At 45.8% G+C, this 26,562-nt stretch overlaps 1 protein-coding gene across 1 annotated transcript in view; it reads left to right on the top strand.

Moving 5' to 3' along the window:
* Positions 1–350: 350 nt before the first annotated feature.
* Positions 351–26,562, top strand: part of LOC138613372 (cytosolic carboxypeptidase 4) — a 70,971-nt gene continuing 44,759 nt past the window's right edge. The window contains 8 exon segments of the mRNA XM_069687034.1: positions 351–425; positions 11,096–11,201; positions 11,310–11,383; positions 17,461–17,524; positions 17,790–17,936; positions 18,019–18,150; positions 19,215–19,308; positions 24,736–24,773. Coding sequence (XP_069543135.1) covers positions 351–425; positions 11,096–11,201; positions 11,310–11,383; positions 17,461–17,524; positions 17,790–17,936; positions 18,019–18,150; positions 19,215–19,308; positions 24,736–24,773 — 730 coding nt within the window.

Genomic DNA, 26,562 nt, shown 5'->3' with positions numbered 1-26,562 from the left:
ACTTAGAGGAGGAACTGTTTGACCTTCAGGCTCTCGCTGTGTGGTCTCCTCTGGGTTTAAACCTGGAGGGATCATGTGCACCTGATGTTGCACTACTGGGCCAATCATCCTAATGTTTTCTATGCTTTCTGTGCTGTGCTTCAGAGACAGTGCACGCTGATACTTTTAAAATCTGAGTCACGGCTTTCTCAAAGTTCCTCCCCCCAGCTTTTTCTGGGGTTCTTACAGATTTGACATCCACATTTTTGAGTCAGTTTTTCAGTGTCATCTCATCATCTTTATTTAAATAAGAAGCCAGACTGATTCGCACACAGTTATGGAGAGAGGCTTTGGTCTGTGTTGTCATAGAAATGCTGCCCTCACAGCAGACTTCATGTCAGCAGGGTCAGGCAGACTGCCCTCTGTGTCTGTGTTACGAGCTGAAGGTGAGAGTGTGTCTGCCGTGATGGATGTGTGTTCAGAGGAGAGCAGAGACACAACTTCAGGACTGCTGTGAATGAAATGCAGCAAGACGACAGAGAGCTGCTCAGCCTGCAGGAGCTAAACGTTTTTTGTTGTCAATAACTGTCTAACCCCAGAGCCAAATAAGCTTTATATTGCCCCTTAAATGATGCCTATGACATCGTGCTGTGTCTGTTTAATTTCTAATCTATCAACTCTTACATTGTTTAGGGGAAGCTGCTGTCCCAACATCCAAAATGAGGACACAGTGGTCAAATGTCAAACCGACCTCTTACACTATCGTCTTGTGTGATTGTCAGTGTGATGGTGCAGCTGAGCATCTATCAATGATTCTTTTAACAATACAATCACACATGTCTCTGTCTGAGCTCTCAGCAGCTCTCTGCTGTCCGTCAGCAGGCTGCAGAGGTCTGAACAGCTGCTCTGACACAGGTGAACCTCTGTGGACCTGTGCACGTGTCAGCATGTGAATACTGTAAGTGTGTGTGCCGCAAATGTACAGTACAGCATATATGTGTGTTGGGGGTCTTGCTTAACTGCTGTATCATGTTAAGTAGCTAAAAGAAGACCTCTGAGAAGTAAAAGAGCAGGTCCAGTTTTAGCTCTTTTCCACTTCAACCCGACACACACACACACACACACACACACACGCACACACACACACACACACACACACACACACACAGAGCGAGAGGGAGAGAGAGAGAGAGAGACACTTATACTGCACAAGTCAGCTTCTTATAACACACACACACACACACACACACTGTGCAGAGTGGTGCTGTAAACAGGAATGAGAAAGAATCATTAAATATTTCATGTAACAGATTCTTTATGTGAATATGAATCAGTGTTTATAATTTACATTAATCCACTTATTCAAGTCACTTCAGGTGCTGTGGATGAGTTTACCTGCAGGTCCCACAGCAGACACAGTGCTGGTCAGGTGAGGGGGGGCAGGTGGGGGCCCATCCTGAAGTCTGCTGTCATCTGTTTTTCAAGGTCAGATCTCCTAAAGACGGACAGACAAGCTGTGAAATGTGTGAAAATATGAAATTAAATTTGATTATATGCAGAGTGAATTCAAACATTTGACTCATAAGAAAAGTAAACAGAGGAACACTCACAGCAAACACAGAAGGACATGGTTGTGTCCACATCTACACAGTATCTGTTAATAGGGCTCTGGGAAGAAGTATCAGGTGGTCATAATAGTTTATCAGATATGAACATGAAACACAGAAGCACAATGAGGACATTAAACAGTGACCAGCACTGTGTCACATTTACCAAGAGTGCATCAGAACCATCAGCTATTAAAGACACAAGGAACAACATGGAGCAGTGACTTCGTCCCCATCAAAGGATTAGCAGGAAGACTTATATGGGGAAAAAGTGCAGTGAGCGCAGTGACTGTCCATGAGCAGCAGTGAGCGCAGCTTCTGTCCATGAGCAGCAGTGAGCCAGTGACTGTCCATGAGCAGCAGTGAGCGCAGTGACTGTCAATGAGCAGCAGTGAGCGCAGCTACTGTCCATGAGCAGCAGTGAGTGCAGTGACTGTCCATGAGCAGCAGTGACTGTCAATGAGCAGCAGTGAGAGCAGTGACTGTCCATGAGCAGCAGTGAGAGCAGTGACTGTCCATGAGCATTCCATGCAGTGTTTATGTTCACAGCTCAGATCACACCAACACAGGTGTGTGTTACTCTCATTTTTACGATGCTCAAACATTCCTCTGCAGCTGCTCAGGAATGTAAAGTGGTTTGACCCCTGACCTCCACACTCACTACATCACACTGCTGACCCCATGCACTCCTCACACACTGTTACCATGGCAACAACACGGAGGAGTGACACCAGAGTGTGTGAGAGCGACTCAGAGGGAAGAGAGAGTCTGTGGGTGTGAATCCTGACTGTGCAGAAGGTAACAGACCAGCTGAGTTATGATGTCCACCTGTGCCACACACACACACGCACGCACGCACACACGCACGCACGCGCGCACACACGCGCACGCACACACGCACGCACGCACACACACACACACACACGCACACACACACACACACACACACACACACACACACACACACACACACTCACAGAGTGACACTCACACTGTCTGCTGGTGTCCTCTAGAGGACAGTAAGCTCTCATTAAAGCTCTGTGTCCCAACATAAGCTCTGATAGGAACCTGTTGACTATGATTCAGAATCAGAAACACTTTATTTATCCCCGGGGGGGAATTTGGGCGTTACAGTTGCTCTGACACAGAGAGAAGCATAAAGAAATAAAAGAAATATAGAGTGAAAAATATGTCAAGTATGTGCAGTATATGTACAATAATAGAGAGAGAATATAAAAATGCTGAGAAATGGGCTCTATGGTGATAGAATTAAATACAATTGCCAGATTAAGTACAGCAACACAACATTGTTAATCAACAGTATAAATGCAGTATGTCAGATTATTGAGATACAGAATATACAGAATATTGCACAGTCAGATTATGTTGTTATCTAGTTTATGTACAGTGCACAGTTGAGAATACTTGCTTAGTGTCAAAAAAGGCAGGGTTGCTGTGCGACAGTGTGGCAGAGGTTAAGTGAATCCACAATGAAAAAGAGAGCAGACCAGAACTCTCTCCAGTAGCATGTTTAGAGAGGGCACAGCTTTGGGAAGTTACAAGAGAAAAATAAACTATTATGATAAAAAGAAGACGGCTAAATAAAGGACAAATAAGGAAACAAACAGGAATTCAGCAACTTTAACAGGCCGCATGCACAATCAGTGCCTGATTCTGAACACCTGGATCAGCACAGGAGAGTTCACAGTATCATTCTGGACATTACCCTGCTGTGACACATTACCTGCTGTGACATAGTACCCTGTTGTTACACATTACCCTGCTGTGACACAGTACCCTGCCGTGACACATTAACCTGCTGTGACACAGTACCCTGCTGTGACATAGTACCCTGTTGTTACACATTACTCTGTTGTGACATAGTACCCTGTTGTGACACATCGCCCTGCTGTGACATAGTACCCTGCTGTGACATAGTACCCTGTTGTTACACATTACTCTGTTGTGACAAATTACCCTGCTGTTACCCCTGCTGTTACACATTACCCTGCTGTGACACATTAGCCAAATGTGTGACAAATTACCCTGCTGTTACCCCTGCTGTGAAACAGTACCCTGCTGTGACACATTGGCCTAATGTGTGACACATTACCCTGCTGTGACACATTACCCTGCTGTGACCCATAAGCCAAATGTGTGACACATTACCCTGCTGTGAAACAGTACCCTGCTGTGAAACAGTACCCTGCTGTGACACATTGGCCTAATGTGTGACACAGTACCCTGCTGTGACACATTACCTACTGTTACACATCACTCTGCTGTGACATATTAGCCTACTGTGACACAGTACTAACTGTTACACATTACCCTGCTGTGACACATTAGCCTGCTGTGTAACAGCAACCTACAGTGACATATTACCGTGCTGTGACACATTACCCTGCTGTGACACATTAGCCTGCTGTGACACAGTACCCTGCTGTGACACATTACCCTGCTGTGACCCATAAGCCAAATGTGTGACACATTACCCTGCTGTGACACATTAGCCTGCTGTGTAACAGCAACCTACAGTGACACATTACCGTGCTGTGACACATTACCCTGCTGTGACACATTACCCTACTGTTACACATCACTCTGCTGTGACATATTACCCTGCTGTGACACAGTACCAACTGTTACACATTACCCTGCTGTGACACATTAGCCTGCTGTGTAACAGCAACCTACAGTGACACATTACCGTGCTGTGACACATTACCCTGCTGTGACACATTAGCCTGCTGTGACACAGTACCCGCTGTTAAACATTACCCTGCTGTGACACATTAGCCTGCTGTGTAACAGCACCCTACAGTGACACATTACCGTGCTGTAACACATTACCCTAATGTGACACATTACCCTGCTGTGACACATTACCCTCATGTTTTACATATTACTCTGCTGTGTCACAGCACCTTCCAGTGACACACAGTCTGTCTCCATGCCCCAGAGAGAACAGTATCTTAAGTTACTATACATGTTAAAACAAAGGAAACGTTTATTTATGTCGTCATTAGTGCACAAAAATGTGAGGATTATTAACACAAATGTATTCATCAGAGGTTTCAACACCTGCGACTCCCCGCTTAGTGACGTAGTATGAGCTTTAATACAGTCAGTGGTAAAGTGGCTGCTGTGCTGAACGATGAAATCAAGTCATAAAGTCAAAATGTTGGTGGAGACTATATCAGCATTAGTTTACTGTGAGTATTGACTGTATATGGACTGTACTGTAGCTGTGGTATCTTCGTTCACTTGTCAGTGTGTGTGGAGGGATGGATTCGGTCTCCTGTGTGAGGTAAGCTAAAGGTTGACAGAAAGTGTCTGTCAGTCGGTGCAGAAGAAGGACTGATTGTTCCCTCCCACCTGGTTCTCTCCGTTTGTTCACGTCTTCTGATTTACAGGTTCATTTTATCTCAGAGGGCCTCCCTGCTTCAAGTTTCAATTTCACAGTGATTTACAGCAGAGGGGGCAGAGCTGGTCCAGGATCAGTGCTGTGGAGCCGTCACACCATAAATACACCCAGAGAGAAAAAGGTGTGAGCGTTCAGTACTGACAACAACATCACTGATGGACACATCACACCTCAACTTGACCTGTCTGAAGCATTAAACCAGAGGGACTGTTCCTCATGGAGCAGAGTGAGAGTGTGTTAGAGCAGGGTTCATGTCTGTGCTCTGTGTGTTCCTTTCCAACAGCAGACATGTCTGTCCTATTTATCCTTATCTTATGTTATCTTAATCTTATTAATGCTTGTAATTACCAGTGACTGTATATGAAGATGGCCGACTGTGCAACTGCGACTGCTTTATAAAATGTCACCAGCGCAAGATGGCTACAGAGATAATTGTTGCTATGGACACAGTCCCAACCGTAGAGTCTAAGGTGTTCTGTCTTTAGTGGAAGAAATAAAATCCTTTGTAAAGCCGGACAAACATGTTGAAGTCAAACGTTTCTGTCAAAGCTCAGTGTACATTACCTCTTACATTAAAGTACTACATGAAGAATAGTAGAGGGTGTATTAGACGCTGTAAACACAAAGAGACGTACAGCCTCCTGACAGAGAGACAGGACTGATCTGCTGCTGCAGCTGCTGTTGTTCAGGATGGATGTGACTGTCAGCCTGGTGTCTGCACACATCAGACAAACAACCAGACCAGACAGCTGAACAAACACACGGGGTCTCCCCTCATTACAGGGGAAAGGGACGTGTGCGTGTGTGTGTGCGCACGTGCTTGTGCGTGTGCATGGAGCCAGGGGAATCCTGCCAGGACAGAAGAGTGTGCATGATTTCACCTGTGGATTAGCATTCTGTCCCCCGGGGAGCAAACAGAGCTATTTGAGTGGTTCATGTGTCAGAAAGTGTGTGTGTTTGGTGCCAGACTGGGATTACCTGTGTGTGTGTGTGTGTGTGTGTGTGTGTGTGTGTGTGTGTGTGTGTGTGTGTGCGTGCGTGTGTGTGTGACCTTATGAGGAGTGTGAGTGTGCTGTAAAGTTCATGTGAGCTGGAACGCTGGCATTGAGCTCAGTGACTGAAAGTTAGGATTAAGGATGTTATAATGAGTGTGTCCTTCAGCCTGACCCAGCCTGTCTCTATTACTCAAACACACACACACACACACACACACACACACACACAAACTCAAATGGCAAAGGCAGACATGAAAATGGCGACAGGGATGCTGATGAAAAGTGAGACAGACTGAGACCTCTCAGACCAACAACACGGAACACAAACTGTTTGAACTTAAATACATTTTGTGTTTAAGACTTTTTATGAATATGAAAAGAGAAGTTCATGTTTATTTTGGCTTCATAGCGCTGTAGTAAGACAGATCTCAGCCCACGTGTGACTTGCTAGATACAGTGAAACTGCCACTCAGCGGAGACAGATGGACAGGCGCTCCACAGCTGAAACAGAACGCCGGTAGTTGGTGTCCATCAGAGAAATCCTGGTACTGATCCGAGCTAACAGCTCATCACACTGGGCACTGGTCAGCCTCAAGGAGCTGGAAGCAGCAAGAGAGTTCATCAGACACAGATCAGGAGGAGGAGGGGAGGTTAACCAGCTGTGTGAGAGGACAGGAGGGATGCAGACAGGATGGAGTTTAGTTTCTGACCGGTCTGTGAAGGCAGATATATTTGCTGGTTGTCTTTAACTAACGAAAATAAACACAAGTGATCCTACAGTTAAACTAACTGCCCCTCAGTTAGAGGTATGATGTGTCAAGAAGTTTTAGGTGAGTCATGCAGCAGTTAGCAGCTCACCTACAACAACCTGTCTGAAGTTAGGAGCTGAACATGTGAACATGTGGAATTTAATACTTTTAGACAGATTTTAAACATTTTAAACATACATGAATATATCTGTCATAACCGTTATAACCATGGCAACATCAAACCCCGAGTTCAAGAAATAACACGTTATTGGGGACCCGCTCAAATCCCCCCCATGTGTCCCAGGGACTCACAGCATCAACATCACTGATTCACACGCTTCAGGAGAAGCTTCATCGGAAGGACATGAAATGATTTGGTTTCATCTGGTTTGCAGATCTTACATACACTGACCCTTAGCTACTGCAGACAATGACAATCAAGTGTTCTGTTTTATGCTCCAAAATGTGTGTTGTGTCGTGTCAGTGTTTGTGAGGTCCAGAATATGGTTGCATTGGTTATGGTTTGCACCATCAGTGAGGAGGCTGCTGCTTTTCTTCATCACAGCCAACTGAGAGAGGTGCTGCGTTATTTCACACACGACGACGCTGATGTTCAAACCCCTGCTGGCCTGTGCACTAAGCTTTAAGAGAAGACAGACAGGCAGGCAGACAGACAGGCATAAAGACAGAGAGACAGAGAGAGGTGTGTGTTGGTGTGTGTCTGTCACAGAGGTGTGAGAGGAGGAGGAGGTGAAGAAGAGTGTGAGGGGTTCACATGAACTTGATGCCGCAGACCAAGTATAGAACATTTGGACTTGGGGGGGGGGGCGTCTGTTTTATACACACTTGTTTCTCATTAGTTGGTGTGATAGACACCTCCCTGTCATCACCTCTAATGAGAAGAACCAACATGGACGCCGGCACACATCAGACACACAAGCTGAATGCACATCCTCACACTGCACGCTCTCATGTCGTGTTCATACTCATCGTTTCTGTAAGTGTTTAAACTTAATTTCACTAGCAAGGACCACACCATCAACAGGATGTGATCTAACGGTTTATTGATTAATGAGATTGATGATGGTGGTGTAGCTGCTCTGATCCTCGGTGTGTCGGGGTAATGAACAGGTAAATTGCCAGATAAGGAGACGCGAAATGAAACTTGTTTGCTCGAGTGTCTCAAGAGGTGATTGGTTTTTGAAGTAAAGAAGGGTGAAGCCTGGCCGGACTGATTTGTTTTTGTTTTAAGTAGAATACCATTGAATCATCTGAGAAGAAGACAAGTGGGATATGCAGGTGTGTTGCCTGGTTTGGGCGTGGTCGGAGTGAAGGGTTTTATGTAGCATCCGGGGAAACCAAAGAAAGCAAACAAGAACATGGTTTCTGGCTTTTGAGCAGGTTGAGGGATGCTCTATCCGGAGTGATAGTGTGGATGCAGACTGGCAGGAAGTCTGCTGTTAGAGATTTTGAACTGGTTCTTAGAGTTCATCTGTGGATGGCTGGAGGCCAGGCTGGGGCTGCCTGTGAGAGGGTTAAAAAGAAAAGTTGGGACAGCTTAGATAAACTTGAATGGTCTGTGTCGGTAATGAAACAAGTCAGTGGAATGATATCAAACAACAGGAAGGTAATGGTGTACTGGCTGTGAAAGGGGTGGAAACTTTTCCAAGCATCTCTCTCTTTCTCTCTCCCTCTCTCTCTCTCTCCTGTGTCTCTCTCCTGTCTCCCTCTCTCTCCTGTGTGTCTCTCTCTCTCCTGTCTCCCTCTCTCTCTCCTGTGTGTCTCTCTCTCTCCTGTGTCTCTCTCTCTCTCTCTCTGTTGTCGCCCACTCTCTCTCCTGTGTGTCTCTCTCTCTCTCTGTTGTTGCCCACTTTCTCTCCTGTGTGTCTCTCTCTCTCCTGTCTCCCTCTCTCTCTCTCTCCTGTCTCTCTCTCTCTCTCTCTCCTGTCTCCCTCTCTCTCCCTCTCTCTCTCTACTGTGTCTCTCTCTCTCCCTCTCTCTTGTTGCTGATGCCAATAGTAGACCTGTTGAGTTCAACTGAGCAGCCTTTCACCGTGCTGCTCCTATGCTGTTCTTGCTAATTTCACACATTTGTGCTATTATTATTGGCTTTGTAACTATAAGTATTACCTGTTGTTGTTGTTGTTGCTCTCTCTGCCTGTCTCTACCTGCTCCTCTCTCTCTCGGCCCGTCCAGTCTCTTCAGATGTCCAACATGAGTCTGGTTCTGCTCGAGGTTTCTGCCTGTTAAAGGAAGTTTTTCTGTCACTGTGCTGAATGTTGCTAACAGCTGCTCTTTCCAGGATGATTTCTTGCAATGCCAAGTAAATAAATAACTAAATAAATAATAAATGGAGGATGAGAAAATAGGCTAATCATGAAGCCTTTTTAACCTCCTCAGTGAGCAGGCTGTTTTTTACACTCAGGAGTTCTTAATGTGGTTTAGTGTGGGCAGGAATAGAGCAGGAAGAGGCTGGGTGAGACGGGTCATGGTAGGGCATGGTAGGGCTGCACGGGCGAAGAATATGTGACAGTATTTCATTATCAAGAGTGCCTTTGTTAAACCACTGGAGACAGGAACTGATATATACTGAAGATCTCATGTCTATCTCAACTACACACTATTTCAATGATGAGTTGTTAGTGATGCTCTACAAACAAACACATCATTTAAAACCAATGTCAAAATATGTTATCAGAGTTTCAGTGTCCCTCTGCAGAAGCAGGAGAATGCTCAGATTAACCCTTTCAGACCCTGACCCCCCGTTAATCTCTGGTTTAGCACAAGCACAAGTCCTGTTTCTCCAATAAGACTCTCTCTGATACAGACAAGTCACTGTCTTCCAGCAGACGAACACCCATGGGGTACCCCAAGGCTCAACTCTTGGCCCCCTCCTCTTCTCCCTATACATGCATCCACTTGGTAGTACAACCTATAAGCATAATGTCTTTTTCCTTGCTATGCTTATGACACAGTTTAACATTAAACGTAATCATCCAAGCTGCCTCATCTCTCCTGCTTTAAGGGACAGGAAGGCCTGCTGACCTTGAACCAGCCTAAGACCCTTTACAGAATTTCCCCTCTGGGGCCAATAAAGCACTATCTTATAAAGAACTATCTTTAGTAAGACCCTTTGATTAGTTCCTTAGTCCAGACTCTGTGTTTCTCTGTGAGGCGCCTGCAGAGCAGCCTGCCAGAGGAAATGAAGCTCCACATCAGTTTCATCTTTAAATCTCTTCTCAAAACACACTTTTCGAAACAGGCTTTTATGTAAATCACCTTTAATTTTCCTTTACCCTGGCCGTTTATAATCTTTGGCCAACACCTGTTTTAAATCTCTGATTGTATCTGTGACGGTTGCTGTGTTGTGCTACCTCAGAAATCTGTGATATTATCTATTCTGTTTCCTCTTCATCGTTGTAGTATTGGTGTTTCATGGACATGACTTGGTACATTTAGTTTTTAAAAAGTGCTGTAAAAAATAAAATAAGTATCAGCTTTGCTCTTCAAGACAGAAGGACTGGGAACCATTGTGGTTCAGTTTCCTTCGATCATGAAGGTTCAGATGTTTAGATTTGATCGTTTTGTAAAATGTTGTTGCACAGAGACATGTTTGCTCATGTGAGTGAAGCCTGGTACACAGATGTCTTCTGATGGTGCAGAGGTTTGTGTACTAGTTGCAAACATCCCTATGCGACGTAAAACACTGTGCAGAAATCAGTGAGAGCGTGTCATGTTATTGCTCATGTCCAGGTTCATCTGCTGTCAGCCGGCAGACGCCTGATTGGTTGGAGCTACCTCTGGATATAGTTGAGTCCTGCAGCTGCCCAGCTGGCCTTGTCAGGCCCTTTTTATAGTGGCAGCCTTCTCAACACCACAAATGCTTTCTGGAGCGCTTTATCCTACAGGGGTAGAGTTACACACGCACAGGCACGAGTGTGCAACAGCAACACACACATTTACACACTGTGTGTGTGACAGGACTGTACAACATTTACAAAACACAGAGAAACACTGTTACAACAGGAAGCACAGGAACAATCGGTACTACAGAGGTTAATAAGATGGTATAAAAAGACTGAGTGTTAGGGAGACACCGACAGAGACATACTGTACATACTGAACACACACGCATGCAGCACACACACACACACACACATACACACACATACAGACACACCCTACCGGGCCCCGGAGGGCATTCCCTGTCAAGTTAAGTCCAGAGTCTCTGTTTCTGCTCAGACTCAGACACAGCACTGTGTGCGTGTGTGTGTGTGTGTGTGTGTGTGTGTGTTTGTGTGATGTGAGAGGGAAGACGAGAGGGACAGATGATTTAAGTTTCACGTGTGTGTGTGACGCTGTGTGTGGGGAGGACGCTCTCTGGACTCCCTCCGGTTGCCTTCACCTGATCGACGCTCTCCGTCTGTCTCAGTGCTGCTGTCCCGTCTCAACCTGTCTGTCTGTCTGTCTGTCTGTCTGTCTAACTAAACGCCTGTTAACTTTTCTGTCTGCCTGTTTCTCTATCTGTCTGACCGGCTGGCTCCCGGCACAGAGCGAGGTAGACCAAGAATGAATGCGTCCCTGAGCTCCTCCAGTGGCCTCGAGGTCCTCCTGTCAACCCTGCAGGTAGGGATCGACTGCAGCTCTGCTCTTTGTGTTGTTCTTTACACTGTATTCACAGCTCTGCAGTGATGTTCTTTAAACTGTTTCATTCACAGCTCTGCAGTGATGTTCTTTCAACTGTTTCATTCACAGCTCTGCAGTGATGTTTAAACTGTTTCATTCACAGCTCTGCAGTGATGTTTAAATTGTTTCATTCACAGCTATGCAGTGTTTAAACTGTTTCATTCACAGCTCTGCAGTGATGTTTAAACTGTTTCATTCACAGCTCTGCAGTGATGTTCTTTAGACTGTTTCATTCACAGCTCTGCAGTGATGTTCTTTAAACTGTTTCATTCACAGCTCTGCAGTGATGTTCTTTAAACTGTTTCATTCACAGCTCTGCAGTGATGTGCTTTAAACTGTTTCATTCACAGCTCTGCAGTGATGTTTAAATTGTTTCATTCACAGCTCTGCAGTGATGTTTAAATTGTTTCATTCACAGCTCTGCAGTGATGTTCTTTAGACTGTTTCATTCACAGCTCTGCAGTGATGTTCTTTAAACTGTTTCATTCACAGCTCTGCAGTGATGTGCTTTAAACTGTTTCATTCACAGCTCTGCAGTGATGTTTAAACTGTTTCATTCACAGCTCTGCAGTGATGTTTAAACTGTTTTATTCACAGCTCTGCAGTGATGTTTAAACTTTTTAATTCACAGCTCTGCAGTGATGTTTAAACTGTTTCATTCACAGCTCTGCAGTGATGTTTAAATTGTTTCATTCACAGCTCTGCAGTGTTTAAATTGTTTCATTCACAGCTCTGCAGTGATGTTTAAACTGTTTCATTCCCAGCTCTGCAGTGATGTTTAAACTGTTTCATTCACAGCTATGCAGTGTTTAAATTGTTTCATTCACAGCTCTGCAGTGATGTTTAAACTGTTTCATTCACAGCTATGCAGTGTTTAAACTGTTTCATTCCCAGCTCTGCAGTGATGTTTAAACTGTTTCATTCACAGCTCTGCAGTGATGTTCTTTAAATTGTTTCATTCACAGCTCTGCAGTGTTTAAACTGTTTCATTCACAGCTCTGCAGTGATGTTCTTTAAATTGTTTCATTCACAGCTCTGCAGTGTTTAAACTGTTTCATTCACAGCTCTGCAGTGATGTTTAAACTGTTTCATTCACAGCTCTGCAGTGACCTCATTGTGTCTTTGCTTTTAGTGAGTAGTCGTCTTTTTGCATGCATTGATGACACTCTAATACTGTTTAAAAATGTTTTCTCATGGACTCCACATGTCCTGAAGCGTCCCTTCAGTCTGCATTAAAAGACGTGCTCAGTATGTGATATGGTCATCTGAGCGGGCGTTGGCATTCAGTGATGAGAACCAGACTTAGTCCTGTATCCCCAGTAGATTTGGGGATCTGTTGATCCATGCTGACATTTCACATCACAGTGTGTTCTGTGATTGTTGACCTCTAGCATTATCCACAGCAGGAGTGAGAGGAGCATTAAAATACTCTTCAAGTACTAAAGTAGGACTACTGAGTAACAGTACATCCATATATAACTGACGAAGAGAGAACACTGCTTGTGACTTCAGAGATTTGGGTTTAAACTACCGACCAGTCATTCTTGGCTGTGTCCATTTCTTGGTTTCTGATGCTCTCATGATGGACCTGCAGCTCAGTCTGACATTTAAAATCTGGCTGATGGGACCACAACAGAAGCTGCAGCTGCTGCCTTTCTCACTGTGATGGTTCTGACATGTGTCCCTCAGATAACAGCTCACAAATATAATTCACTTAAGTGGAGAAAGAACGTTTGTACTGATAAAGAGATTTTCATTTCTGCCTCAACAGGTTAATTTGTTTGTTAGATCTGCACTAACTATTAAAACCCCACAGTCAGATAATAACCAGAACACACTGATCGAGGCAGCAGTAGAACCATATCTCTGATATTCTCTGAGTTTAAATCAGTGTTTTTCTCAATGGAGTCTGGTGTGTGTGCAGAGAGCGATGTAACGTCTGTCTGTGGTTAAAACAATCATCTTCCTCTGTAACAAAAAGGTCTATCTCTGTAGGGATCCTTTCTGTAACGTCACACACTTAGAATAACAATCTGAGCCTGTCAGTGGAAACAACAAGAACTTTTAGTGGACGACCTTTGACCCATCAAGGATTATGTTGCAGCCATTACAGCATCACACTTCTCTGGAGACAGAGTTTGTGGTACTGCTGCCTTCATCGGTTCGTTTGTTTGTCATTGTGTGACTTTGGTGTATTAAATGGTAAGCTTAGATCCAACACAATATTTGTCTACAGAACCAACAAAATGTGTGTCGGATCGTGTCCTCCCACGTTCTGGAAGGTAAAGCTCCTGTTTCAGTCAGAGTTTGGTGGCTGTGAAGAGAGTGACGCCTGTTAAGCTGCACATTCAGCCCTGAGGATCACACTGAAGTCATTACAGCTGTTTCTCTGCTGCAGGTGAAGCAGTCTAATGGAGCAGTTTCAGAACTTTTTGTACCTCTTTATTTTTAGTGTTTTACACCAAGAAATATGTAAACATTTGGCCCAGCTTTAAAATGACATGAATCCCCCTTTATGAGGGTCATAAGATGGACTGGAGGCTCCAGAGGAAATCCAGTTAGTGAGTGTTTACTTAAGACTTTATTTATTTATTATTATTTATTTACTTTTTTCACTAAAGGACTGTTTGGCTTTTGTTCCCACTAAACCTGTGCAAAAGAGACAAAGAGACTCTGCCTCATTCTCCAAGCACACGCAGAGGGTCGAATGCATCTAAAGTGCGCTGCAGAGCAAACAGCGTCTCTGTACATTAATCATTATAACGACATAACCCTTTCTATGTGAACAAGCCTCGTGGCAAAAAGTCCCTAATTCACAGACAGTAGCGCTAGCAGCAGCATGCAGTTAGAGTGGAAATTTTACCGCCTGCAGAGAGCTGGTGGGAGCTGCAGCGCAGTGTTATAAGAGCTGTCTCTGAGTCTACACTGATCGTGACGACAACTTAAAAAAAGTTGATATTTTGTGATTATTATAATAATCAGGAGATCAATCAGTCCGAGGCTGTGCGAGGCTCGACCCCGACACACGGGCACACTTTATGTGCGGAGACGGTCTGGAGCCGATACGCAGGACGGGGATTATTCTAAGGACGAGAGAGTAGAACACCTGTCGAGTCTGGAATTAACAATAAACTCTTAAAGAGCTGCCCCCTCCTCTCCCTGTTTAGCATTGATCTGTGCATGGAGCTGAGCTCTCTGTCAATTTATGGAGCTATCAGTGGCAGCAGTTCAGTCTTAGTGAATTCTCCTCTTTGATGTTTGTCTAACTGCGTCTTCAAATACAAGAAGGAACATTGAGGCTTAATGTAGGAGCTGATTCATACACCTCCTCAGCAGTGAGCATAGTGATGAACATTATCCTGTCTGGACCAATAAACAATGTTAGCATCATATGGCTTACCAGTTCCTCCATTTAAGGCTCTCACTTGATGTGACTACATTGAGCTGGAGGATAGCAGCCTGTGGGACATGTTGTTGTTAGCGTTGCCATGTATCAGAGACAAACTAGCTGAGCAGCAGCTGATATTAAATCCTGCTTCCTGTGTCTGAACTCAGCACTAATCTTTGCCAAGGTCATGGCAGGGACTGACACCAACACCAGTGTGTCTTTAACGTAGGTTACAACTGTGAGGCCGTAAACCCACATGTATTCAGTTACACACACACAAACACAGACAGGGAAGTCGTGGAAGGAACTCATATGATATAAAGCATACGCATAAAAAACACAATCATACAGAGGCAGCACACAAAAGGAGAGTTTCATGTGTGGATTGTAATGTAAAAATATGTTTTCATAGACTGTAATAGACAGTCCTAAGAGAGGTCTATCTCCTTCATGCATCGACGTGTTTGTGTGATAGTTAAAAGAAAGTTTAGTGTGAACCTTAAACTTGAGCCCAGTGTGCATCTTTGCTGTGTTTCATGTGTGCGTGTGCAGCCTGCTCCGGGTTTCTGCTGGATCAAACTGTATCAAATGTGCATCAAACCTGATCCAGGCTGCGTACTCTGTATATCAGGTTCTACTAATCTGCTCTGTGGTCGACACTGGAGCTTTGGTTAGAGGGTGACATAGAAATAATAATAGTACTGTGCATATTCTCTGATCTCTCATCAACATTCAGTGGTGCTGAAAGACGCTGTGACTGCAGGGTCAGATCTCAGCAGGTCTCACACCACAGCACCTGTCCGATCCTGGACGGGTCACAACACGGCTCAGAGACCTCTGTGGGTTTCTAACAGTGCATGTAGGCTTCTGGTCACCGTGACCAACAACATCCCATAACCAAGCTAAGCAAGGTTTGCTACCTGCTGTGGCTCTACAGATCATGTAGTCACCTCCTCTGCTGCAGGGTACATCAGGCCGGGCTGCAGGAGCATAAGACGGGGTTCAGGGAGCACTGCTGTTCAAACAAGTCAAGTATTCTGTTAACAAGATAAAGGTATTACAAACTGTGGCCTCTCATGTGAGAGTCTGTGGACCGTGTGGAGGGCTGTGTAAGACCTTATGAGACTGACGACTGAGGAAATATGCCTGTGCTAAAGACATCTAAAATCCAATCGAAGCGCACTCTAGTCCTACATTCATCTCTGTCTATAAGACGTTGACGAAGCCACCATGATGTCCCCATGGTTTGTGGACAGCTGTTTACACTGCAGCCACACTTCAGCACATCAAGCCTGCACAGTATCTTTACTCTGGCTTCCTGATCGTGGTAGCACTTGTGCTTAGAGCCTCGCTTGGTCACGACTCTGTGTTTACTACTTTGATCCCAGTAATCAGTCACCTTTATTGGTTATTGTAGCCCACCTGTAAGGACTGATCAGGAGGTGCTCTCCAAGGTGCTGATCCTGCGCAGCAGGAAGACTCCAGAGTGCTTTCCTTGGGGCCTCAATGAACAGAAGTTGTCAGCTGTACCGGTCAGCTGATGTCTCTCTGTGGCCCCTCCAGGCCTCCATACAGTTATAGCATTCCTTATGTTCCTGTTCCACAGCTTTCCAAGCGCAGCCACAGTGCTGACTGAGATCAGCGTGAATAACACTGGAAAGGTCTTAATTGAATATAGACGTCACTGTTGGAGGATCCACCATGAGCATGTTAGCAGACCCGGCATGCATGTCACTACATCATCATGTGCTTAATATGTGTCACTTTGATTGGTGCATGTGAGAGATGAATTAAATTGGATGCAACTGCTAATCTTACCCAGAAGCCACCGTTGCAGTTTTTTGTGAAAGCATGGGGGGCAGCCGAAGCTCTTACAGGACGCTGGGCCAGAGAGCGTAAACACTGAGAGCATGGTCCCGACATTCCTCATGTTCTCTTCCTCTCTGGACACAGAGCTCTGCCCTCCTGCAGCTGCTCAGGTCAGTGTGAAGGCAGCCAATCAGCAGACACACGCTGACCCAAAACAAACAGGTCGGAGTTGATGTTGGCTGCAGCAGTGAGTGTCAGGATGCTTCAGTTGTTAATAGGTACATTAGACATAACAGCCATTAATAAGAGCTGCTGTTAGCTCTGTGTTTAGCAGCTGTCTCTCATTACAGAAGCTACACTGCTCTGCCCTGTTTGTCTCCATTTTAACAGGCAGATTGTTGGCCACCCAAACAGGCTGCAGCTATTTATATCAGGCAGATAGTTGGCCACCAGAGGAGCTCTCTTCACACAACACACACTTTAATGAGCAGAAGTTTGGCCTCCTCAGATAATTTCCGTTGAAAGTGCAGAATTTAATCAGCCGTGTTGTGTCCTCTGCAGAGCTGCACGTCACACAGAGAGCACTCTGAGCCCTCCGGGGGAGAGGGTGGAGCGAGACATCAGCTGGTTCAAGCTGTAACTCTACAGCTTCTTATATATATATATGTGATGAGAGGCGGCGCCATCATGTAGATGTTCCATCTACATTCATTTTGTGAAGAAAATAGAGTGTTTGGCCCACACAGAGGACATCTCTGTACGATAATGTGGATGATGAGAATATAACATGTCACACTCATTGCTCACTTTGTCTCTGCAGGATGCCGGAGACGTGGAGAGCACCTTAAACATCCTCAACGTGCTGGATGAACTTCTGTCTGCTGGTAAGAGCTCAGAGACACAAACGTTCCCCTACATTCGTTTATATTCTCGTTAAGAGGCTCCACCTCCAACAGTAGAGAGAGAGAGAGAGGGAGAATCGATCCAATAAGCAAGAGCAAAAAAACAAAGAAGCTTTGAAGAGTAAGAGAGAGGACAGATGACACTCAGCTATCATCCTGATGAGGCATGAAGAGTCCCAGTTTGTTGAAACCTACACTGTGTGAAGGTTGTCGTGTGATTATTAAGCGTTGTGTTTGGTGCGTTCAGGGACAGACCGGCGAATCCACTACATGATCAAGAAAGGAGGCAGCGAGGCCCTGCTCTCTGCTCTGGTCAACACGGGCCGCAGCTTCAGTCCAAGCTACAGCATCCTGCTGCCGCTGCTGCACCTGCTGGCTAAAGTGGGACACAGAGGTGAGGATGGATCCTCGGCTCCTGAACGACATCATGTGATCAGCTGATTATTGATTACATACATGTGTGTGTGTTTGTGCAGACCGACGTATAGGTGTGAAGGCGGAGGAGGCCAGAGCAGTGCTGCTGCCTCTGAGTCTGCTCAGACAGAACAGCACACATCCCAGGAGGGCTGCAGCCTGCCTCTGGGTCATCCAGGTGTTCTCTTCCTCAGGTAAATCAGCACAGCACTCACAGAGGTTTACACCTGCACCTTGTTTCAGGTGCATGTTACACCTGCAGTCCTCGTGTCATTGATTTCAGGCACAGCAGCCGAGGAGCACAGAGCAGGTGCACACAGCATAGGTGTGAAGGATGACACACAGTATTCTCCAGCTTGATTAAAGCATGTAGAGATGTAACAGCAGTTGTCAGATTTGATGCGTCTCATTGTAAAAGAAGTCAGACGAGCTGCACACAGACGAGCAGAGCCAAACAAAGTCAGCGTAATGTTAGAGTGAGATTTCTGATCTAAGTTAGGCAGCGCGAGCGACCCGGTGTCAGCTGGGACGCAGCGCTGGCACTTTAATAGCTGATGTGTTTATGAGTCCATAAAAGCAGAGCTGCCCCCGCCCACACACACACACACACACACACGCACACACACACACACACACACACACACACACACACACACACACACACACACACACACACACTGACCAGAACACAACAGTGATGTTAGATCAACAGATAATCAACAGACTTAACATGAACTAAGTACCACAGCTGCTCAGGAGGAACAGACACGGTTGCAGACCGAGGAGCCGTCACAGTCACACTGCGTCAAACCTTTTCCACCGTTACGCCGACCGTCCACGCGACTTTAGAGCAGCACACAGACACGTGTGGAAACGCTGCTGACCTCAGGGTCGTGTTTTATACAGCAAGGAAACGAGTGACCTTCACTGATTGGTCACGTCCTGACCACGTGACCCTTTTCCAAAACAAACAACATGAGACAAGGAGACTCAATGCATCACCTTGTTTATCTCACCTACAGGCCTATAGTTATAAAGTACCTGAGTGAAGCCTTCAGAGCTGTGAGGTGACCGACCTCGGGGTCTCTCAGTGTGCCCTTGTTCTGTCACCATGGCTCTGTGCTCCGCAGGATGTGTGTAGCTGTGCTTTGCTTCCTTCTGTGTGACAGCAGCAGCTCTGTCTGTGGATCCTGCTTTATTTGGAGCTGCAGCGTGAGCTTTCAGAGCTTTGTGTGATGCTCATATGTTCTCTTTACAGTTTCCACAGCTAACCTGCTCGGAGAGAACCACGGCCTGGATGTGATCTACCACCTCATCCCTCAGTACACCACCAAACACCTGCACACCATCAAGTACGTGAACCCAGGCGTGCTGCACTCACACTGACCGTTCAAAGAGCACCCTCTCCATGTATTAAAGGCAGGAGAGGTTCACTGATGGTCGATTAACACTACAGGCTAGTATGATCACACAGTCAACTGGCCTCTTAGCCTCGGCTTGTAGCTAGTTTCAGCTAATGTGCTAATGAAAGATGGCCGCTGGCTGACCCACAACATGAAATAAAATCCTTTTCTCAGAACGCAGACCACAAAGTCTCCCTGACCTTCCCCGACCTGCTTATTTATATTTTTGGCCGTTCACGTAGAAAGAGTTAGCATCTGCTGTTCTCAACGAACGCTCACAAAACACTGGATTCTAACAGACGACCTCCGACAGGCTTCGACTTCCTGTTCATATTGTAGTTCAGATGCAAGTGTCCACGTACACTTCACTTCATGGCGTTTTAAAATCTGTAAATGGCATCTTTTTCCTTCTCTCTTGTTGTTGTATTTGACCTCTGACTGTGACAGGAAGTGTTTGGACCCTTTAGTTCTCTTGTGTGTGACGCTCTGTGATGAAGGAGGTGCAGCAGCTTTCATGTGTCTTCAGATGGATTCGTCTTTTGATGCTCATGAGACAAACTGCAGCTGGAGCAGCACTCATGATACAATGACATTTGTTATCCACAGAGTGCATTGTTCAGTCAGGCTGTGCATGACAATCAGACTAAATGTGTTAATCACAGCGTGACGTCGGGTACATCAGAGCCGACTGTGTGAAATGTGCAGCATTATAAGTTACAGGAAACATCATCATTATAGCAACATATTCTGTGTCTCAACACATCATCATTTCTCCTAACTCATCAGTAGGCAGCTCACTCTTACGTAAGCAGCTCTCCCCTTGGATCCATGTCCTCCTCGTCTGTCTCTGTCACCGCTGATGGCATTTGGCTCAAATAGCCAGAATCCTCCAGTATACCCAGCAGAGCATGCCAAGAGCACCAGGAGTACCGACCTCTCCGCCTGGCTCCATGCCAGACATACCAGCCCCTGATCAGCGCCGGCTGAACATGAACTCCCCCGGTGGTGTGAGGGAATCGGATGCTCTGACATCACAAATTTATTGCCCTCAGGGTGGTTTCTGTATCGTTTTCATGCAGAAGCCAGCTGTTAATTGTTCTAACACAATTAGAAGACTCTGGGATCCTGGATATTAATGGCAGCTGCTACTTTGGATAATTTGATAGAATTAGGCAGCTGTGAATTCCTGTGATGTCCTGAGAGCAGCGAGGCCGGAGAAATGCCGTCTCCCTGAGGTGTGAGAGGCAGTTAGGCATGTCTGTCACACTGATTTATCCAATTATAGCTGTGAGATGGTCACTGCTAGATATGCTGGTTGGCTGCTCACACTTTAAACTGAACTAAATCTATCCTCAATTGTCAGCTGTCAGCAGCAGATCATCCTCTCTCTGTCTGTTAGCAGCTCCTGTTAGCCTTGTTGGAGCGTTGCAGGTGTGACTCTGAAGGACAGATTTTACTGGAGCCTGACGACAGCGTCATCATGCTGATTTTACACATCATGGAAGCATTTCACAAGCACAGCAGACATCACAGGCGTGACGTGCTGATCCTCTGCTCAGGGCTCAGGGCTCAGGACGTGACCTCGTCGTCTCCACAGTACTCGTGGCTTCTTCAGTTGCTGTTGGTTAGCTTCTTTGAGTTAGCTATAAAGGCATAAAACCTCCCCCTGTACTGACATATGGTACACTACCTGCAATGTATTATAGATAGAAAGTGTCATTCAACAAGGGGACACATTGTTCTCCTTCATCATGAACAGCACAGGGCTGTAAATGACTCAGTCCGTCAGCTGCGCGGCCGCCTGCCAGCCACAATCCAACCCCACGTTGCAACTCACTGCATCCAGCAGTAAATCACTGCTTTTACAGCATCCGTCACACGCTGGGCACTTCTCCTGGCTCAAAGTGACGCACTGGACACCTCGACATATTAACCTCAGAAGAATCTATAAAAGCACACATGACGATCACCTGCAGGAACACACCTGTAGTAAGGTGCACAGGATGCTAACGTCTCTGACCTTCTACACATTCATTCATTCACTAGCTGGTGGATTAGTCCCTACTGGAGGGGAAGAGAACTTCTGTGAATTTTGGGACAACAACAGCACCCCGATGTTCAATACATAATGTGTCTCTTTACATCTGAACACAATGTAGTAAGAGACCTGCTCTGCACAAGGTAAGGATACAGTAACACCTGTGTGTGACCGAGCTAATCTCAGATGGTTTCAGATGGTGCGTGTCCAGTGGACGCTCGAATGATGAGTACGAGTTCACATATTGAGCCGACTGGATGTCAGGTAGCCATGTCTCTGTTGCCTTCTTCAAGCTGTGACCTCCAGCAGGCACTGAGGTGGTCTGCAACCGAGCGACGTGATCATAATAAAAGTCAGCACGTCCAAGTTTACCGCTGCCTCAAGGGAAGGAGTTCAAGTATCTCAGGGTCACGATGGACAGACCTTCAGGATTTGTGCGGCCTCAGCAGTAAAGCACAGATTATACTGGATTGTCAATAATGAGTTGTGGACACAAAAGCCTGACATGAGTCTCCTCTGCAGGGTGTCCGGGCTCAGCCTTAGAGAACGGCTGAAGAGCTCAGACATCCCGAGGGGGGCTCAGAGTAGATCTGAGCCACTCGAGGTGGTTCGGGCACCTGATCAGGATTCTCCTGGACTCCTTCCTTTGTTGGTTTTTTTAGGCAAGTCCAAGTGGGAGGAGATCGCAGGGTAGACCCTGAGCATGCTGGGATTATCTCATTTAGCTTGTGAAATCCTCAGGTGCTCCAGGAGGAACAGGAAGTGTTCCATGGTAGAGGAGTTGTCTAACAGTCCTCAGTGTGACCACGTCTTTCCACATGGTTGCCCTCAGATAGTCTAGTGATGGCTGATCTGGTGCTTCATGTTTTATGGAGTTTGATTGTACCACGGTTTGTAACTGGCATTACTCTGAGTTCTTTGCTGTATCTTTCAATGTTTGCATTGTTGCTGAGTCCATGTTTTGTTCTGCCTCTTGTGTATTTGTTGTTGGAGTATTAAAGAAGTCACTTCAGGACGAGCATTGCAAATAAGCTACGGCTATATCTGCTGTGGTATGTGGCATCGGTTAACATGCTGCATACCTGTCACTATAATTACAGGTTCAATAAAATAGAATCCATCCCGCTGCGTAAGTGTTGCAGCAGAATGTTTTTCAAAGGCAGTAAGAAGTAACGGACATCAAACCTCTGACTGATTTAATCATGAAGGTGTTCATGTAAATAAATGTCTGTTAGTCTCTCTCTCTCTCTGAATGAGGTAACACATGGTGACTGAGCCTATGGCCCACTGATGGAAGCCTTTGCATTTGCAGTATATAGTATTATTATGGACTGGGTGTCTGTGGCGGAGCCCAGTTATTGACGCGTTTTCCATCAGCCAGCAGTGGTTGGTCTGCCAGAGAGGGTAGGCGGAGCTAAGCGGCTGCTTTTCCGCTCTCTGCAAGTGTTGCGAGTAAACAGTAATCTACTATGGCTGAACAAACAAAGAAAAGATGGATGACTACAGATACAACTTCAAAAATAAGTGAAAATCCAAAGAAGAAGAAACAAACTCGACACTCAGATGAAGCAAACAGTCTGAAAAGGAAAGCGACCGTCAGCCAGGAAAATCAAAAGTTACAACCGGCGCCAACCGCGGACGTCACACATGCAGTCTGAAGTCTGAAGTGTGCTCCTGCATTTACCGTTAATCGCCACAAGGTGCCGCCAAAGAGAACGAAACTGAGATCTTCAAGACTTCAACTTTAACTAAATAGTTAAATTACTTGAAAATGCAAAACTTAGAGGGCGTTGCATTTAAATGACCTCGTTAATCTACCCTCAGATTTTGGGTCGTGGACAGTCAGTATCCTTACGTCCTCCAGTTACAGTCTGGAAGTGAATCCAGCTGCTGAGCTGGTTGAGAAAGAGACTTCTGGTAGTCGTGGGTACATGTCCATCATATACTATAGTTACATCCTCAGACTCCCAAGGTATGTCCTGGATGAGGATGGTGACCTAGCTGAAGTGGAGCTCCGATGATGCTGACATTTTATTTTGTGATTAACTCTGATCACAGATTTATTTTGATGTGTCATGCTTTATATTTCTGTGAGTCGCGACATTTGAAGGACTACTATGGTTAACCTTCCCAAGCTGTCACTGTCGTGTGTTTTACCGCCGCGTGATTCACTTTTAAAGTTGTTTATAAAAATGACACATCCCTTTAAGAGCGCAGCATTTCAGACACTCAGTAAACATAGTTTCAACCTCTGTGGCCTCTGAGGTCGAGACCTCAAGTCACCCTGTGGATCCCTGTTAGTGTCACCCTGGTTTACTTACTGCTGGTAACACTACACTGGACACACACACACACACACACACACACACACACACACACACACACACACACACAGGGCTAATTAAGAGGCAGTTAGCGGTGAACCAGCAGGGAGCTGTTGATGAATTGATCTGCTGACAGACAGAGCAGAGCTACACGCCTCCGATCAATACCAACAGTAACACTCAACACAACACGCAGACCATGAAGGCAACACTATGGGCTGCTCTGACCTCATTCAACATCTCCATCCATCCATCAGCCTGTCTGAAGACAGACGAGGTTCGGGATGGAGAGCAGGCCTGTATCTGAGGACCGCAGACTCTGGGATGTGGTGTAGGGATGGGGTAGGTCCTTTAGGCACTGGGGGGCGAGGGAATGGAGAGACTTGTAGGTGAGGAGGATGATTTTATCTGTGATGTGGGACTTGACAGGGAGCCAGTGGAGGTGGATGAGGGTGGGGGTGAAGTGCTGCCAGGGCATGGTGCCGGTGAGAACCCTGGCAGCTGAGTTTTGGACGTACTGGAGCCTGTCCAGGGCTTTGCTGGGAACCCGAACAGGACTCTGTTGCAGCAGTCCAGACGGGAGGAAATGAAGCATGAATGAGGGTCTTTGCCATGGAGTCGGAGAGTGATGGCCGGAGTCTGGAAATGTTACGGAGGTGTTAAAAAGCAGATTTGGTGACAGATTTGATGTGAGCCTGGATGACGCCGAGGTTGCAGACTTCGGGGGATGGAGAGACGGAGCATATCTCGAGCCTTCTGGAGCAGCACCTTGGGACCCACACCCATGAGCTCTGTTTTATTGCTGTTGAGTTTGAGTGAGGGAAGGCCAGGCAAATGTATTTATAGAGCACTCACTGCTACTCACTGATGCTTCATGTAACGACCTCAACGTGTCTGCATGTGGAGACAGCTTTTTACATCACAACAATATCTACACTTTAATAAAATAATAAATAAATATATAAAATAGGATCACATGTGAGAGAGACTAACTGTTGTCTGTTTCTCCTTCAGGGCGGCCATCACTGCCTTCGCTGCTCTGCTGTGCACAAGTAAGTTTACATCACCTTCATCATTCACCAGCTGATGGTGTCCTGACCACCACCACCATCATCATCATCATCATTCCTGCCCCACACCTTTTTCTTGTTAATGACGTGTTTGTGTTACACATGGAGAGCTGCCCGGCTGTGGAGCCTCTCACTGAGAAACACTTTACTGTACGTTGTGTGGTGACCAGGTGGCTTGAAAAGAGATGGATTGTTCCATGTAAATCCGTCTTTGTAGCAGCTGAATAAACTGCTCGTCCAGGTAAAGAAATAAAACAGACAAGAGCTGTGCACAGGTGTTAGAAAACAGCATTAAACCTGTGTGCGGCCGTGCTAGCAGCTTCGGGAGTCTTTAAATCAGCAGGCTAACACGCTGAACAGATGTGAGATAATCAAAGATCAGGTTTGATGTCAAGGCTCTGAATAACATTCTTTAGAATCTAAAGAATTGTCCTTGTCTGTGTCCTGTGACTCTAATGACCTAAAGTTTAGATCATCAGAGTCACAGGAGACAGACAGGGAGTCTGACTCCAGTTTTCTTAAAGAGATAATCTGAAGATGTTCATGTAAATAAATGTCTGTAAGTCTCTCTCTCTCTGAATGAGGTAACACAATGGTGACTGAGCCTATGGCCCACTGATGAAAGCCTTTACATTTGCAGTATATAGTATTATTATGGACTGGGTGTCTGTGGCGGCGCCCAGTTAGTGACGCGTTTTCCATCAGCCAGCAGTGGTTGGTCTGCCAGAGAGGGTAGGCGGAGGTCTATGAATACATATTACAAAGTATTAATATACAGTAATTATAAATATATGTATACATTATTTAAAATGTATACAACATTTATATATATACCTTAGTGCAGCCTTCGATACCATGTGTCACACCACCCTCCTCAACAGGCTAACTTCCATTGGCATCACCCACACTCCATTAGACTGGTTCACATCTTACCTCTCTGGCCGCACTCAGTTCATTCAACTCAAGTCCTTTAAATCCACTCCTTCCTCCGTCACTACAGGTGTGCCCCAGGGCTCTGTCCTGTCACAACTCAAAACACATCTGTTTAAATCAGCCTATTCCACATGACGCTAGACAGGAGACAATAGTGCAATGAACAGTGCAAAGGTGCAGAGTCAGGTTGTCACAACAGGTGGATGGTCGTATAAGAGAACGTGGATTAAAGTGTCGGTCACAGTGACAGCCTGCGCAAACAGACGGCTCCTGTGTCTGGATGCTGTCTGGATGACGTACAGTGTTCTGTAACGCCTGCTGGAGGGGAAGAGTTTGAAGAGCGTGATTAATGTGCTTCGTCATCATACCATCTGAGCCTGTTGAAAGGTCAAATCTGGATTTGAGTTTGCTCCTGCTGTTATCCATTATGCTGTGTGTAGCCTCCTGCACTCACACCCTTCTTTAATCACATGCAGCCTCCATTGTTCTCCTCCGGGACAGAGGCAGAGACGAACACAGTACACAGATAACACATGACCTCTGCAATTATTACAAAGGAAACAGTTCTGTGTGAGTATATCTTTAGTTTAGCATGTTAGCATGTTGTCCAGCTGAGGCTGATGGGACTGTCATGAGGTCTTCAGCCAAAATACTGCACACATTAAGATGTTGACCTGAAGATGGCGCCAGATTAAGAGCTTTCCTCATGGAAACACAGAGTGGAGGACAGATAGACTGACACTGCCCCCTGCAGGCCATGATAATAACAGGCTGCTGCTGCTGGAAACAGAGCTTCAGATCGTCTCCACATTACTCTATTGACATGAGGCAGGAAGAA

This window comes from Semicossyphus pulcher, unplaced genomic scaffold (assembly GCF_022749685.1).
Source record: "Semicossyphus pulcher isolate SPU_LCO1_2020_fin unplaced genomic scaffold, fSemPul1.0.p SCAF_8, whole genome shotgun sequence".
Classification (NCBI taxonomy): Eukaryota; Metazoa; Chordata; class Actinopteri; order Labriformes; family Labridae; genus Semicossyphus; species Semicossyphus pulcher.
Note: the sequence above shows the minus strand (reverse complement) of the source record. Positions and strands in the feature narration are given on the sequence as shown.